The sequence below is a fragment of the Nerophis lumbriciformis genome, linkage group LG02, assembly GCF_033978685.3.
Source record: "Nerophis lumbriciformis linkage group LG02, RoL_Nlum_v2.1, whole genome shotgun sequence".
Lineage (NCBI taxonomy): Eukaryota > Metazoa > Chordata > Actinopteri > Syngnathiformes > Syngnathidae > Nerophis > Nerophis lumbriciformis.
In genome coordinates, this window is record NC_084549.2 from 53,280,624 (window position 1) to 53,299,093 (window position 18,470).

The window sequence follows — 18,470 nt, forward strand, 5'->3', positions numbered from 1 at the left end:
AAACCAGCTTTGTTGTTGGAGACCACAAGAACATGTCTGGCCGGAGTGTTGTTGCCACTATTTCTGGAGGAAACACAAGCTGTCAAGATCCATTTCCAATTTCCAATATTAGGCAGACTGTAGAATGTTTGCATCCTTTTGGTGTTCTTGATGTTGGCATGCAGGTACAAAACGAAGGAAATTGACCTTTTGGGAGGTTATTTGTGGCGGTTCGCCTCTGTTTCAGTGTTGATGCCAACTCTCTGAGTACTTAAATATGTTTATGCACCCTGACAAAATATGCTTAAGGGTTGCTGGTGCATGACACATTGAACAAGCAGGGTCTTCTCTGTTCCAAAGCTTCAGATTTTTGGGGGAAAGTAGCAGGTCATACATGGCTCTGATGATAAAACTCAGCCTTGCTCTGTCCATCTGCCAGATGTCACACCAGTTGAGCTTTTTCTTCTCCAGACTTTTCCAGTCAGTCAATCACCTGTGCCCAGCCATTTAAACGGCCTTGTCATGTCAGTCCGCCTCCTCCTAATTTTGTGTACCACAAGTCGTCTTTTTTGCACTGTTGTTGCTTTGTGCCACATAAAAGCTTTAGGGATAACCCCAAGACCCGCTCTTGACTTGATCAACTCTGAAATTAATAGCAGGCTTTGCCCTTTGAACAGCATTAGATGGAGTCCACCTCATTGCTGTCGTCAGTGGGGGGATGGCTGTTCAAATGACTGGGTCTTCTGATTCCGAAAAGGTCATGATTAGCCTTGTATTGGCGCAATTGAATTCTTCCGCAAGACCTGACATTGGTAATTCCAGTTTACCACTCTCATACAATCCAATGGAGTTCAGGCATCATGGAATGTAGGTGATGGTATTCGTTTTAGTTGTTTAAACTGCCCTGTGTCTTTGAGCTTTATTTAATACCATCAGCCCAAGCTCTTTACTGGCATTTCTGCAACTGTTGGTAGAGGTGTTTCACCAATATAAAACCTTTGGTTTGTGACTTAACCCTTCATGATAGAGATGCTTCTGCACTTGCTGGGCTTTAACTTCATCCATGCCCATGTAACGTTTTGATGAAGTTTGTCTATAAGTCCCTTGATACAGGGGATTGCTGTCCGTGTTGTTCAGTCATCCATATACGCTCGTATTGGTAGTAGTTTTCCACCACTGTGCAGTCATGTTACCCCAACCACCCATTTTGTGCACTTTGTGGTAAAACACAATGTAGTGAGGCAAAACTGCAGATCCTGGAAGTAGTTTTTAACCATTTTTTGTATGGCTGTGGGCACTTAGAATAACTCAAAGGCAGTCCACAGTAGTGAGTGGGGGACAGATTAATAGGCTTTGGCCGGATCAAGGAACAAGACTTGAAGATCTTTCCCTTTTTTTTAGCAGTCTGGATTAGATGCAATGTATGCCTGAGGTGTTCGAGGCATTCAGAGAATCCTGCTCTTCCAGCCTTTTGGATTGATCTATCGATGAGAGAATATTGTTTAAGCTATTTTCGCATCTGTTGTGCTGATATTCTGAAAAAATCTTGCATCGGACCACGCCCCGATGCAAGATGGCGCCAGTATGTGCTTTGGCCTGCCGTCTCTCGCTGTCAGCTCTGTTCGTTTTTGTGTTTTTTGCGTCTATTTTCGTCTCTGTCAGCTCACTGCTTGTGTATGACCGCCAAACACTGTTGGATCTTTGCCCCTCTCCCACTGATATGATCAACTTCGACGTTGGTTTTTTGACGTCCCAGTCAGCTTTTTCACCTGGCCGGATTCCTGCCTTCCTTTCCCGCCCCCTGGCTCCTCTCCCCCGGCGGAAGCGTCTCCGGCGCCGCGGTAAACGTGGCGGCCAGCTGGTGAAAGTTAGGGCACTCCTGGCCCGGCTTCCCGTGGCTCCCCGAAGGAGGAATGGTGCGGTATCCGGTCTCCTCCTGCACCCACGCTCGCTCGATCCCATCGGCTCCTGGCTGGTTCCTATCGTTGGTTTGGAGGAAGAAGCTTGCCGTCGTCGCTCCTGCTGTCCCCGCCCCCGGAGGCGCGGGGTGGATCACCGCCACCTGCGGGCTGTGTGTCGGGCCCTACCCGGATTAATTGCGGCCTTGGACGTGCTGGCCCCCGCCAGGTTCGGTCTTGTGAACGCAAGATCTTTGACAAACAAAACTTTTATCCTGAAGGATTTCTTCACTTCCCGCGGACTGGACTTCCTCTGTGTGACGGAGACATGGCTGAGAGCCGGTGAGTCCGCCCCTCTTAATGAACTTCTGCCTCCGGAGTGTTCCTACTTTAATTCCCCACGGCCGTCCGGTCGAAAAGGAGGAGGATTAGCAGTCGTTTTTAAAAATGACTTTAAATGCCGTCAGATCCGCCTACAATCCTCCTTTTCAAGCTTCGAACTGTGCATGTTTGAACTGGGTCTTTCTGATGTCGTCCTGTGTGCCGTCATCTATCGACCACCCAAGAACCACAAAGACTTTATAACTGACTTTTCTGAATTTCTGGCTGAAATCCTGCCCAAATATGATCGTGTCCTTACTGTGGGTGATTTTAATATTCACACCTGCTGTCCAGACGAGCCGCTTTCCAGGAGCTTCCTGAATATAATCGACTCATTTAACTTTGTACAGTCTGTGTGTGGTTCTACACATGAACGCGGGCATACACTCGATTTAGTGCTCTCGTATGGTTTGTGTGTTTTTAATTTGGACATTTGCGACGCTGTGTTCTCTGATCACATGCCGATCCTGTTTGATATTGCCACGCAGTGTCCAGTTAAATTGTGCGCACCGCCCCAACGCTCTCGCATGTTTAATTCTTCGTCTCCTGCTCGGTTCTCCTCTATTTTTTCGACTCTTTGTGATGATAATTCTGCAGCATCTGTGTGTCTGAATACTGAAGAGTTGGTTTCGGGGTTCAACTCTATTTGTTTACAAACACTGGACACGATCGCGCCTTTCAAATGCCGCCGCTCTAAAGCCACGCCTCAGCCCTGGTTGAATGACGTCACTCGGGCTGCCAGGCGCGTATGTAGAAGAGCAGAGAGAAAATGGAAAAAAGACAGGCTGCATGTGTCCTTTGCCATTTTTAAAGAAAGCCTGTTTTCCTTTCAGATGACTGTAAAAGCAGAAATGAATATATATCTATCTCAGATTATATCTTCTAACTGTAACAACCCCAGAGTTCTGTTTAAAACTATTAACACTGTCATTGATGCTCCCAAATCTGCTGGTTTTGATGCTTCTTTTGAATTCTGTGAAAATTGTCTCCATTTTTTCACTGACAAAATTGTGTCAACTAGAGCCAGTCTATCTCAGCCTTCATATGACCCTTCTGTTCCTCTGCATTTCTCTTCTGTTTTCCATCAGTTTGAGCCAGTGTCCTTTTCTTTTTTAAGTGACACAGTTAGTCATATGAAGCCCTCTGGTTCTCCTGCAGATGCCCTCCCACCTCGCCTGTTTAAGGAGGTACTTGCTACTATTGGATCAAGTGTCCTTAACATTATCAATAGTAGCCTCTCTTCTGGAATAGTTCCAGTAGAGTTTAAACATGCAGTGGTACGACCTCTACTTAAAAAACCCAGCCTCGACCCCTCTCTCCTCTCTAACTTCAGACCTATCTCTAATCTTCCATACATTTCCAAAATATTAGAGAAGGTTGTCTACAGTCAGTTGTTGCCCTTCTTAGAGGATAATGGTATCACTGAGCTGTTCCAGTCCGGTTTTAAAGCCCTCCACAGCACAGAGTCAGCGCTTCTAAAAGTTTTTAACGATATCCTCCTGTCCACTGATTCTGGTAAATATGTTGTCCTGGTGCTTTTAGATCTGTCTGCTGCGTTCGACACCGTCGACCACGCCACCTTAATCACTCGTCTTGAGAACTGTGTGGGCATTAAGGGCGCCGCCCTCAACTGGTTCCGGTCGTACCTAACCGACAGGAGTTTTTGTGTAAAAGTAGACAGTTTTATGTCGTCCACAGCTCCTTTACCACATGGGGTCCCCCAGGGCTCAATCCTTGCCCCAATTTTATTTGCGCTTTACCTTCTCCCCCTTGGTTCTATTTTTAGGAAGTACAGTATTGCATTTCATTTTTATGCCGATGATTGCCAGATTTATTTTCCCTTGGCACAAAATAACACGGTTCAACGTCTTATTGACTGCCTGCACGACATCAAAGTCTGGCTTTCAGCTAACTTCCTGAGCCTAAATGAAGATAAAACAGAAGTTATGTTGTTCGGTCCAAGTCGCTCTCCCTCCCCCAACGTTGACCTCGGCACTCTGACCCCGTATCTCAGCGACTCTGTCACAAACCTGGGGGTAAAGTTTGACTCAGATTTTAAATTCGAAAAACAAATCAGCAGCGTCGTTCAAAAAAGCTTTTATCAATTACGCCAAATAGCGAAAGTGAAACCGCTTCTATCAAGACATGATCTTGAGAAATTAATCCACGCCTTTATCTCGACTCGTCTTGACTACTGTAATGCCCTGTATGTAGGCATTAGCCAGGCCTCCCTCGCCCGCCTGCAGCTCGTGCAGAACTCTGCTGCTCGTCTGCTAACACAGACCCGCAGACGTGCGCACATCACCCCTATTTTAGCGTCCCTTCACTGGCTCCCTGTGCGTTACCGAATCAATTTTAAACTCCTTTTATTTGTTTTTAAATGTCTAAACAACCTCGCGCCAACCTATCTCTCCGACCTCCTTCAGCCTTACTGCCCCACCCGATCCTTAAGATCAGCCGATCAGCTGCTGTTGACGGTCCCTGACACAAGGCTGAAGCTTAGAGGTGACAGAGCTTTCGCCGTTGCTGCTCCCAAGCTCTGGAACGACCTACCCCTGAGTGTTAGACAAGCCTCCTCTCTTCCTGTTTTTAAATCTCTCTTAAAAACATACTTTTATTCCATGGCTTTTAACACTGAGTGATATCCATCCTGCAATGGCGCCCCATAATACACCTGCTGTGATCCTGTTTTTATGTTTTTATGTTTTTATGTTTTTATTAATTCTATTTTAATTATTTATTTTTTATCGTGTTCTGTTTGTGTTGTGTTGTGTTTGCTCGGTACTCGTTTTATCTTTTAACCTGTTCATTGTACAGCACTTTGGCTACCCCTGTGGTAAATTTTAAATGTGCTTTATAAATAAAGTTGATTTGATTTGATTTGATTTTTTTTATAGCTGTGGGCACTTAGAATAACTCAAAGGCAGTCCACAGTAGTGAGTGGGGGACAGATTAATAGGCTTTGGCCGGATCAAGGAACAAGACTTGAAGATCTTTCCCTTTTTTTTTAGCAGTCTGGATTAGATGCAATGTATGCCTGAGGTGTTCGAGGCATTCAGAGAATCCTGCTCTTCCAGCCTTTTGGATTGATCTATCGATGAGAGAATATTGTTTAAGCTATTTTCGCATCTGTTGTGCTGATATTCTGAAAAAATCTTGCCTTTGGAACTATTTCATGGTGGTCAAGTTATTTTCTTTTGGGATTAATACTCCTTCGGCTCTTTGCCAGGCTTTTGGGAGTACATTATATTGCCAAAAGTTTTTGGCCACCTGCCTTGACTCACATATGAACTTAAAGTGCCATCCCATTCCTAACCCATAGGGTTCAATATGATGTCGGTTCACCTTTTGCAGCTATTACAGCTTCAACTCTTCTGGGAAGGCTGTCCACAAGGTTGCGGAGTGTGTTTATAGGAATTTTCAACCATTCTTCCAAAAGCGCATTGGTGAGGTCACACACTGATGTTGGTTGAGAAGGCCTGACTCTCAGTCTCCGTTCTAATTCATCCCAAAGGTGTTCTATCGGGTTTTAGCTCCAAACTGTTCCCACAAGGTTGGGAGCATTAAATTGTCCAAAATGTCTTGGTATCCTGGAGCATTCCAAGTTCCTTTCACTGGAACTAAGGGGCCAAGCCCAACTCCTGAAAAACAACCCCACAACGTAATTCCTCCTCCAACAAATTTCACACGCGGCACAATGCAGTCCGAAATGTAGCGTTCTCCTGGCAACCTCCAAACCCAGACTTGTCCATCAGATTGCCAGATGGAAAAGCGTGATTCATCAGTCCAGACAACGCGTCTCCACTGCTCTAGAGTCCAGTGGCGACGTGCTTTACACCACTGCATTCAACGCTTTGCGTTGGACTTGGTGATGTATGGCTTAGATGCAGCTGCTCGGCCATGGAAACCCATTCCATGAAGCTCTCTGCGTACTGTACGTGGGCTAATTGGAAGGTCACGTGAAGTTTGGAGCTCTGTAGCAACTGACTGTGCAGAAAGTCGGCGACCTCTTTGCACTATGCGCTTCAGCATCCGCTGATCCCTCTCGGTCAGTTTACGTGGCCTACCACTTCGTAGCTGAGTTGCTGTTGTTCCCAAACTCTTCCATTTTTTTATAATAAAGCCGACAGTTGACTTTGGAATATTTAAGAGCGAGGAAATTTCAAGACTGGATTTGTTGCACAGGTGGCATCCTATGACAGTTCCACCCTGAAAATCACTGAGCTCCTAAGCGTTATGTTTGTAGAAACAGTCTTCATGCCTAAGTGCTTTATTTTATACACCTGTGGCCGGGCCTGTCATGAGGGCAGTTCTCCTGCATTTTTTCCCCTCTTGATTTCCTACTCGTAAGTCTCCTACCCTGTCATTAGTTCCAGGTGTGCTGCCAGTCATCCGAGCCCACCTGTGCTAATCAACCACCAGACTTAAACCATGGATCTCCACTCAGCCGGTGCCAGTTCGTCCGTTGCCTGCGGTAGAATCTAGCCCTGAGCTCACCAACTCTGACCTTTGCCCTGAACCTTTTGTGATTCCTGTTTTTTGTATTTCCTCAGGTGCAGGACAGGCTTTTGACCCGGTTTTCCTGGAGCTGATCTTTCATTACAACTGATTTATTTTCTCCAGTGTTTTTTGTTATTAAATAGAGATTTGTTACGGATCTGCATTTGGATTCTTATTGTTCTTTGAGGCCACAACAGGGACAAGTGATTAGGACACCTGATTCTGATCATTTGGATGGGTGGCCAAATTTTTTTGGCAATATAGTGTATTTTTTCCATCCCACACCATTGTAATGTTCTTACACAATGTCTTTAGAACATCTGGACAGTTTTTGTATATTATATATGGATTGCCGTTAGGGCCTGGTGCAGATGCTATTCTTGCCGTTTGCACCACCAGCTTTACTTCACTCAGTTTAGGAGGGCTAATACCAAACTGATGTAATAGGTATGTCAATGGGGACAAGAATAAGATCATCTCTCTGTTGGTCAGTATAGGTTCTAATATGTTTTTCAACCTGGTATTTTGATGTTTTTAGAGATCCGCTCTTTTTCCTTGCGAATATACCTTTCACAGAAAAAATGTTTGTAAAAGTTGGCTCTTTTTTTTCCTTTCTTTTTTCGACACATACTTAGGCTTTCTGTTCAGTGGAGCTTTGACAACTTTTGCGTTACGTTGTCCTGGAGGAGATCAATGCTTTCCATTTCTACAGCTGTTGCCTTTTTCCACAACTTTCTTAACTGTCGCCTTTTTTGTTGGATTTCTTGAAGCTGACAGGATTTAGGGGTAGATTTAGATTTAGATCTCTCTTTATGACTTGTTCCTTCACTCCAAACGTGTCCTTTCTATAGATGTAGATTAAGGCCCAATTTGAATACCCCTCCCCCCTCAATCAATCAATCCTTGTTTTTGCCCTCCCTCTTTGGTTTTGCACGTTCACGTAAATGGTGTTCGAATTATCCGTCAGGTAAGGGTTAAGGGTGAAGTACCTTCCTCAAAGCGAAGTGAGCGCCCTACACTATCGAGGGCAAGGAGAAAGATGGCAGACCAGAAAACCCAGGGAAGCTTACAAATGTAAGTAATAAGCATAATTAATGACTCATTTAGTCAGATTTCAAACCCTTGCCACTGCATGTAAATATTGGCTTCCAACACAAATACACAATAAAACACATTTGACATACTGCAAGCTGTTGCGCCAGCACTTGCATATTTCCCCCAAAATGTTGTCTTCTAAATGATCTTTTTCTTAATAAAGACAGGCAAAAGAAATTAAAAAGAGCACAAGCAAAGCCGAACATCGCATGTGACGGCATATTGAAAGCAAACAGACATTTGTCGCATCTGCCTTACGTCACTGCTGGCAAACGGCGAGGGTTGATGACATAGGGAGACTCGATCGACGTCCGCATGTATAGGGGCGTATTTGCCAGAGGTGTGGACTCGAGTCACATGACTTGGACTCGAGTCAGACTCGAGTCATGAATTTGATGACTTTAGACTCGACTTGACAAAATGTAAAAAGACTTGCAACTCGACTTAGACTTTAACATCAATGACTTGTGACTTCACTTGGACTTGAGCCTTTTGAATTGACATGACTTGACATGACTTGCTACTTGCTCCAAAACCCAAAGATGAAAAAGTTATTCGGGAGCGCTCCGTATTTTTCATTGTGTACTTGTCTATCAGCGTTGCGTGTGTCAGCTGGTGTGGTCTCAGTACAACAGCCAATCAAATTAGATCTACTTTGTTTTCATCACACAGCATTCATCCAATCAAATTGCAGGACAACCAACGAAGAAGACATGTCCAAACCACACGCCAGTGAACAAAAAATGATACCTAAAATAATTTTGTTTGGGTATAAAAATTACGAGGTGGTCAACACAAAACGGTTTGCAGTATGCAACACATGCGGTTCGAAAATTACTGATGGAGAGGCAACAACTTCCAACTTCGTCCGGCATTTGAAGTTGCACAAAGAACGGTAAGTTTTGAATGTAAGATAACGTTTATTGGCTAAGTAACGTGACTTTTATTTGCTGTGTAGTTAAATCAGTGAGGCTGTAAACTCACTGCTAACGTTATAACGTTATTGCAAACACGGGAATCTGTTGCAGTTCACTACCTTATTCATACTTTTTGTTCAGTGATTTTTTTTTAAGCAGGGTTATGTTAGTCAATATATCACACGTAACGTTAGACGGCGGTCAGCAGCACCGCGTATTTTAGCCACCTAAAAAAAGACACAAATAGTAAAATAAAGGTCAGTTAAAATGTATACTATATTATGAATATGTGTACCGTTTTAGCTAGCTTTCTGACATACTGTTGGTTGTTTACCTCAGTGGTCCCCAACCACCGGGCCGCGGCCCGGTACTGGTCCGTGGATCGATTGGTATCGGGCCGCACAAGAAATAATTTTTTTTTTCTTTTCTTTTTTTAATTAAATCAACATAAAAAACACAAGATACACTTACAAGTAGTGCACCAACCCAAAACAACTCTCTCCCCCCTTTTGTTCTGGGCATTGAACATGAAGACTCTTCCTTCACTGTTCCGAGTGGCCATGAGAGTCTTGGCAGTGCCTGCCTCCAGTGCTCCAGTGGAGCGAGTTTTCAGCCATGGTGGCATCATACTACGCCCCCATCGTGCACAAATGACTCACAAACTCTTGGCTAATTTGGTCTTTTGCAAATGCAATGCAGCATAGGGCCCTGACATATAAAAAGTACAACTTTTTTGTTATGTTCACGTATATGTCATGTTTTTTCAATGTTAACACTTTTGTACAAATAAGTACATTTGCACTTTATTTTTCAATGTGTTTGTTCTGTAAAGGAATGAGTTAATGTTTAAAATGACTGGTTAATAGTGCTATTATAAAGTGCAATGTCAGCACAATTTTCTTTCCTGCAATTTAAAATGCACTTGTTTTAATAAATAAATACAGCGTTTGAAAAGCATACACAATCTGTGTTAATATATTAGTCTGTGGTTAAAAGGACTTGAAAGGACTCGAAACTCAAAATGCAGGACTTAGGACTTGACTTGAGACTTTCCAGTCTTGACTTTGGACTTGACTCGGGGCTTGCCTGTCTTGACTCGGGACTTGACTCGGACTTGAGGGCAAAGACTTGAGACTTACTTGTGACTTGCAAAACAATGACTTGGTCCCACCTCTGGTATTTGCAATACTTTGCCATCGCATAGAGCCAAGTGGGCCGGTGAAGTAGAAAAGGGGAGGCAGAGGAGGGAGAAATTGAATTCAGCCTAAGTCACCCATTTTCTCTGGCTTCTTTTCGGCCAATTCTTTGATGTGTGACTTAGGACACGCCTTAAATCCATGTTGATAGTTTCCGACTCTCTGCTGTTTGTTTTTGGTCATTTCACTAACGGCTTACGTCCTTTCATGTTCTCAACTCTGCTGTGTACTGAGTGTTGTCTTAAACTGGCGGTTCCGCGTGGAGCTTCTTCTTCCTCCCGTAGGGTAATGAGGCTCTGCAGACTGTGGAGTTCATCCTGCCGCTGAGTTTCATCCGACTGATTAAACCATCCTCTCGACAGGACCTGGTCATTGCTGGGCCATGGGTTGGAGGTCTTTAGGCAGTTCTTCTGTCTTTGATGTATTTTAAGACCATGAGATGATGTTACTTGAGCCCAACCACACACACAAATTTAAAAGAACATGTCCAGCCGCTGGTTTCTCAAGAGTATTGCTATTTCCTTTATTTTATGTTGTTTCCGTTTCAAGGGTCGTTACTGGGAGATCAGCCAACGATTCTTCTTGCGCCCCTGCTCTCGCAGACTCTAGGTGATTTATTTTTCTTGAACCTTTTGTAGCCAGATTCAGTGGCTCTTGTACCCTGAAAGGGTGATGAGTCTGTTGTTATGGGTAGTGTTAGAATATTGTACTAGTTATACACATTACATAGGTTCACTAAGGTCCATGCTCTCAAACTTCACTTTCTGTCACAGTCTCTGTCTGTGTCTGTTTGTCTCTGTGTGTGTAGCCTGCAAGCCTCAGTGTGCTCTCCTGGACTGTAAAGCCAAGGACTACGAGCTCCCTCCTTTCCCTCTGGTTTAATTAATAATAACCCTTGAACTTTAATTCTGCTTGTCCTTTCTGCATTTGGGTCCACCAGTTTTACCAACCGTGACACTTTTCAACCTTTACTTTGCCTTGAGCACACACTCAATGTGTCAGCCTGACACCCAGCAAGGTCTTCTTATTGTGAAAACACCATCAAACTGTTATGGCTATTACCAATACTGTAATAAAGTTGACTCGTTGTGTCTCGTAAATGTATTAATATAATAAGTACACATCTTATAGATTTAATCAGTTACACAATTCCGATGGCTCTAACAAGGCACCTCGTGATGGTCTTGTTGGCCAAAGCCACTATTATTCCTTGGATTCGCATCCACCTTCGTAAAGACTCGTTTGGCCATGCATGGTCCCTCAGGACACAATGGACTTGCTGCCGTATGGACTATAAGAAGAGTGAATCATTTTTGAATGGGGCTCGTTCATCTCGACTGTAGCGAGCTGATTGCTGAATAAGACCAATGCTGTAATTTTCATTTGTGACCTGTTTGAATAAATGTTGTTGCAAAGGAACCTGGCCTCTGACTGTTTAATCAAGGAACGCGGGTAACATCTAACAGGTAGCTAGCCCATAACAGCCCAGTGGGATCTATTTCCTCCTGTCAGCTGTTTTTCAAGGCTTTCACGTGGTATTTTCCTTGTTGTCAGTTGCCCTTTCACAACCTTCACTGTTTTTTCTTCCTGAAGATCAATAATAATGAGTTGAGATTAGCAGTACTTTCTGATAGGGACAGGACTCATTTGTGTTTCATGGACACATAAATGCAGTGTGGGCCACAATGCTAGCTGGTTGTTATTGGGATCAATTACTTATTTCCCTAGTTAGTTTATCACTTTTATTTGTATTTTATTATGTCTACAATTGTTTTTACATTCTGTCCTTCTATGTTAAAATAAATCAACCATAACAATGGTCATGACGAACGCGTTTTAAATCAGTATCTAAGCAGTTTTTAAATGTTTTATGATTTTCTCGGAATTCAATTTATATTATTTTCTATGGGAAAATGTCAAGCAAATTCAAATAAATCTGATGGTGTCTAACATTGGAAGACGTTTCTGTGCATGACCTAAAAAGGTGTCTCCATTGTGAGGACTCCTGGGAGAACTGCAGTATTAAATCCAAGTACCGCCGGCTTGTACTGTACATATTAACATCAGACACTTACCTATACAGCCTTGGTCATCTTGGGTTTCCTGGTAGCCCTGGTCACAGAGGCATCGAAAAGAACCCAGTCTGTTCTCACAGAACCCGTGAGGACCACACAATGTCTCATTGAGTCCACATTCATCGATATCTGTGGATTCAAAGCAAATAAACGTATCTTACTTCACAGATTCATTTAGAGAAAAGGTAACCCACAAATTAACTTTTAAATAAGACGATATATCAAAACCTAAGTGACAGTTTCCATTCATAATAACTATTAACTTCCATCCATCCATTTTCTACCGCTTGTCCCTCTCGGGGTCGCTGCACTCGAGTGGAAGGCAGGGTACACCCTGGACAAGTTGCCACCTCATCACAGGGCCAACACAGATAGACAGACAACATTCACACTCAGATTGACACTACGGCCAATTTAGTGTTGCCAATCAGTCTATCCCCAGGTGCATGTCTTAAGACCTAATTATTAACAAAAACAGTTTGTGTTTAAGCGATGTGAACCCTAGCATACGCTTATAGTGCATTTATGTCCAAGTCTCCTGCATAAAAGTCTGAAAGCAAAAAAAATTCCTCTTTGTCCAGTAGGCATACTTGCCAACCCTCCCGAATTTTCCGGGAGACTCCCGAATTTCAGCGCCTCTCCCGAAAACCTCCCGGGACAAATATTCTCCCGAAAATCTCCCGATTTCCAGCCGGAGCTGGAGGCCACGCCTCCTCCAGCTCCATGCGGACCTGAGTGACGAGTCGACAGCCTGTTTTCACGTCCGCTTTCCCACAATATAAACAGCGTGCCTGCCCAATCACGTTATAACTGTAGAATGATCGAGGGCGAGTTTTTGGTTTCTTATGTGGGTTTATTGTTAGGCAGTTTCATAAACGTTTTCCCAGCGCGGTAACAACACACAACAACAGCAGTCAAGTTTTCGTCTACCGTAAAGCAGTTCGTCTGCCGTAAACAGCAATGTTGTGACACTCTTAAACAGGGCAATACTGCCATCTACTGTACATGCATATGTGACAATAATATCTACGGCTTTTAGAGAGTGCAGTGCACAACTGTGCACACAACAAGGAGACGAAGTAGAAGAATGAGGAAGTCGACGACGAGTAAGATGAAGAAATACGCTTGTAAGTTCCAAGCCGCAGCTGCGATTGGACCTGGATAGCCTCCGGGAAGAAGTAGTGGACTACAAAGTGCTTGGCAGTGAAGATCTTCCTCAGGAAGAACAGATTGACCGGTTTTGGGCCATGCTAGGGAGAGATGGAAGATTCCAGACTCTAGTGCATTTGATGAAAGCACTACCTACTCAGTGGCCTAGTGGTTAGAGTGTCCGCCCTGAGATCGGTAGGTTGTGAGTTCAAATCCCGGCCGAGTCATACCAAAGACTATAAAAATGGGACCCATTACCTCCCTGCTTGGCACTCAGCATCAAGGGTTGGAATTGGGGGTTAAATCCCCAAAATGCTTCCCGGGCGCGGCCACCGCTGCTGCCCACTGCTCCCCTCACCTCCCAGGGGGTGATCAAGGGTGATGGGTCAAATGCAGAGAATAATCTCGCCACACCTAGTGTGTGTGTGACAATCATTGGTACTTTAACTTTTTTGTGCGTGCCACACAGCAATGCATCATCAGAAAGGGTGTTCAGCATGGTTAGAAAAATAGTGACAGAGAATAGAACAAGGATGGACAATTCAACCCTTAACTCAACAATGAGTAGATGAGTGTTATGTGTGTGTATATGAACACTGAAATTCAAGTATTTCTTTTATATATATATATATATATAATAAAATAAATATATATTTATATACAGCTAGCATTCACTGAAAGTCAAGTATTTCTTATATATATATATATATGAAATACTTGACTTGGTGAATTCTAGCTATAACACACCTCCCGAAATCGGAGGTATCAAGGTCAGTAGGCCAGTAGGGCTGTGAATCTTTGAAGATTCAATTCGATTCTTGGGGGTACGATTTGATTAAGAATTGATTCTTGATTTAAAACGATTCTCGATTCAAAATCAATACTTTTTCTTAATAACATGGGCGCCAGTTTTATGATTATCTACATTCCTCCATAAAATAGATAAACAGCTCTGACAAATGTTAATATTACTGACAAGAAAAATGGTTTTGTTTAATAAAATGCTACCTAAATATTTAATAAAGTCAAATACAAATTAGGGGCAGCACAGTGACACAGGGGTTAGTGCATGTGCCTCACAATATGAAAGTCCTAAGTAGTCCTGAGTTCAATCCTGGGCTCGGGATCTTTCTGTGTGGAGTTTGCATGTTCTCCCCGTGACTGCGTGGGTTCCCTATGGGTACTCCGGCTTCCTCCCACCTCCAAAGACATGCACCTGGGGATAGGTTGATTGACAACTCTAAATTGGCCCTAGTGTGTGAATGTGAGTGTGAATGTTGTCTGTCTATCTGTGTTGGCCCCGCGATGAGGTGGCGACTTGTCCAGGGTGTACGCTGCCTTCCGCCCGGATGCAGCTGAGATAGGCTCCAGCACCCCCCGTGACCCCAAAAAGGGACAAGCGGTAGAAAATGGATGGATGGAAATACAAATTAGTAAACAAGACAAGTATCCAACACTTCTCTTTTCTAAAGTAAATCTCTACAGCAAATATGGGCATCTCCATCAACAGTATGATTTGCCTAGCTGGACAGAATACATTTAAAAGAAAAAAGAAAAAAAAAGATTTTTGATTTTTTTTAAATCGATTAAGAATCGTCATAAATAAGACTCGTGATTCATTCGAAAATCTTTTTTTTTTTTTTTACAACCCTACTGTCCAGACAGGCAGCTAAAAAGCTTTAGTTTTTTCTTTTGTCACACTTTTGATGTGGCAAACAAGGTAAAACAGGAAAAAAAAGGTTTTAAGAACAGGTTTTACAAAGGGGCCAAGACTGCTGCTATTGTTAAGAAATATAGAATAAGTCCTCATCCTATTTCTCATTTAAGAAGGAATAAAACAGGTCATAGAAGTTAACTTTGAGCAGTGACTACACTTCTTGTCAGTCATTTTTAATCTAACTTAGTTGGTGGTACTGTAGACTGTTACCTCGCCACACTGTGGTCTCAGTTTATATGGCGGATTTCAAAACAGCTGTAAACAACAACAAAAAACAACTGTAAACAGCTGTTTTTAGAAACATGTATCACATAACCAATGTTCCCTCTAAGATGTGTGCCTGCGAAATTGCACATTGCTCCCGTCCGTGTCTTTCGCGGACCGAAAATATATGCAGCGCACAAAATCCAAATCCAACAAAATAAACACATGATTTATTCTGAAACCATTTTACTACAGCACACATCTCATTGTGCAAAAAGTTTTAAGGTGAACACAATGTGATATCTGAAAGGGGTACATGTCTTAAATTCTTCCACAGACAAGATTTTTTTTATTGTCATTGTCAGTGGGTCAAATCACTACTATTAAAAATAATATAATGGAAATGGCTGTTGTTATTTGAACATTGTAATAAAACAGTTGACTTGTTATGTCAGCTTTTAGACAGGTGTGATGCTGGTGTTGCAGCAGTCTGATCTTGCTCACATGTGGTCCTCTGAATGCTCAGAGTGTTAAAATACTGTCGCAAATACACACTCAAATATACTATATGTAAGTTTATTCAGGATCACTCTTTTCCAAACTTTTGCCTCTTCGACCGTTGCTCTACTTAAAGCACACACTTCATGTGAGCCTTCTCAAGGTCTGACTGTGTGAGAAGGACATGTCATGTGTTGTGGCTATGTCTCATCACTGTACAATGCTGGCTATGTTCTAAATCTCTAACCCAAACACATTTTAAGAATTTTAGTATCCACAATTTCCTTTTATCAACCAATGGCAGCACTCTGACGTCACTTGATGGCCATCTTCTCAAGGACTGTTATTGTCTTGGCCCCTAGATTCCCAGCCCGTTTTGGGAAAGACTCCCGTCTATCATCGTGAGTACCCAATTTGGCCCTGAACCGGTTTTTCCTGGCATGGACTGTAAAGAGAACCAAATATTATTAATCAAGGCTCCTTGGCTCTCGGCAGAGCAAGCTGATTGTGATTGAACCCAATGCTGTCATTTTCACCTATCACTTGTTGGTAAATCTTTCAGAAAGACCTGGCCTCTGACTGTTTATTCAAAGAACGGGGGTATAGTCGAACAGGGGAACATTGATCATAACATCTACAGTATTTGATTTAATGAGCCGTCTATGCAGTAGTGAAGCTCCTTTGCCAACCTAACATGGTACACGACACCCTATTGGTCGATTGAAGACCAATCACAGAGCACTCTTTTCTCTGTCCTGGCAACTGAGTGGCTCAGCCACATGAAGCCTCCTGTTTGTTTTAGCTCAGCTCCGTGTTTGCTCTGCTGTTTTTCTGGTAACATTTGTATTTATTTTAAGTCCTACGATGATGTTTAAACATTCTCCACCTTCTAAAGCTTCTGACACAGAAACCTAAGCCCCAGAGAAAGCTGCATATGATCGGAGAAAAGGTGAACCTCCTCCTTGTTATGCTTTGATTGATTGATTGATTGATTGAAACTTGTATTAGTAGATTGCACAGTACAGTACATATTCCGTACAATTGACCACTAAATGGTAACACCCGAATAAGTTTTTCAACTTGTTTAAGTCGGGGTCCACGTAAATCAATTTATGGTATTGATATGGTATTGTATAATCAATTTTTTGCTAAATAGAGTATCTTAATTACGAGCTACAATCTACTAGTTGCCATTACAAGACCAATGAATCGTCGTTCGCTACATAGAGAAAGGAGAACAGAATATAAGTATGACGACAACCAAAGACATGCACCTGGAGATAGGTTGATTGGAAACACTAAATTGGCCCTAGTGTATGAATGTGAGTGTGAATGTTGTCTGTCTGTCTGTGTTGGCCCTGCGATGAGGTGGTGACTTGCCCAGGGTGTACCCCGCCTTCCACCCGATTGTATCTGAGATAGGCTCCAGCACCCCCCACAACCCCGAAAGCTATAAGCGATAGAAAATGGATGGATGGATGGACAACATTGTCTTGTAAAAAGACTGCGCCAACAACTCTGCATAACTTTATTCCTCAGTCAAATAGTGAGTGGCCCCCCGACCGGACAATAATAAAGTATTCATATAAATCACACAATAAAAAGTGCCCCTAATCGGTGAAAATGTATTGTGGAGGGAAAGTGCGATCAGTGCGCCTGCAGGAGCAAAGGTCACCGCCTCTGTCAATGGTGTTGAGGGCGGGGGCATGTGCTGGACGGCGAGACACAGCTGGCAGGTGATTAGATTTCACAGGTGGTAGGGGGTGATCTAATCATCTATTGTCTTTAACAGTGAGCGGTCAGCGGAGGAGGAGGTGTTGGGAGAGACTGGAGAGAAAAAACGTCTGAAAAGATTGTGCTTGGAAATACATGGACAATAAAACTTTGTTAAAACGGCACGCCTGGCTCTTGTGACGTGGTATCTGTGGAACGGGTAGGAATTGACTTCCACATACAGTGTATTTGGAAAGTATTTACACTCTCTCCACATTTTGTTATGTTACAGCCTTATTCCAAAATGGACGAAATTAATTTTTGTTGTTAAAATTCTACCCACAACACCGGGTAATGACAATGTGAAACAGTTTTTTTTTATAGAAATTTTTGCAAATTTATTGAAAATAAAAAACTAAGAAATGGCATTTGTATTCACAGCCTTTAAAATGAAGCTCAAAAGTGAGATCAGGTGCATCTTGTTTCAACTGATCATCCCTGAGATGTTCCTACAGCTTAATTGGGGTCCACCTGTGGTTAAGTCAGTTGGTTGGACATGATTTGGAAAGGCACACACCTGTCTATATACAGTACAAGGTTGCACACTTGACAGCGCATGGCAAAACACAAACCAAGAATGAAGTCGAAAAAATTGTTTGTAGAACTCCGAGACAGGATTGTCTTGAGGTACAAATCTGGGGAAGGGTACAGAAAAATATCTGCTGCCTTGATGGTTTTATTGCTCTATTTGTAGTGCAATAATGTCCATTGTCATTTCTGTGTTATTAATATTTACTTCACTAACTCCTTCTTTGCTGTCACTTCTCGTATCATATTTGTACATATCGTATTTGCTGATGCTGTTCTGTTGTTGTTGTTTTTGTGGTTGTTATTGTTATTGTGGTTGTCTCTCTGTCTTATCCCCCTCTTGCCCCTGCAATGTTCCCCTCTGTCTTCCTTTTTTCTTCTTTCTATCCTCTCCTGCTCCAGTTCGGCTGCGTCAAACATTAATATAAATCCATTTAATAAAGTCAAATACAAATAAGGTAACAATAGAAGTGTCCCACAATTCTATTTTGTAAAGTAAATCTGTACAGCAAATATTGGCAGCTACATCAACAATATGATTTGTCTGAGTAGCTGGACAG

General features: G+C 42.7%; 1 protein-coding gene across 4 annotated transcripts in view; it reads right to left on the reverse strand.

The window, feature by feature from the left end:
* The window catches only part of ltbp1 (latent transforming growth factor beta binding protein 1), a 345,179-nt gene that overhangs the window by 84,524 nt on the left and 242,185 nt on the right, over positions 1-18,470 (reverse strand). For all 4 annotated transcript variants that reach the window (XM_061964602.2, XM_061964595.2, XM_061964590.2 and 1 more), the window contains one exon: positions 12,042-12,170. In XM_061964602.2, coding sequence (XP_061820586.2) covers positions 12,042-12,170 — 129 coding nt within the window. The remainder of the gene's footprint in view (positions 1-12,041; positions 12,171-18,470) is intronic.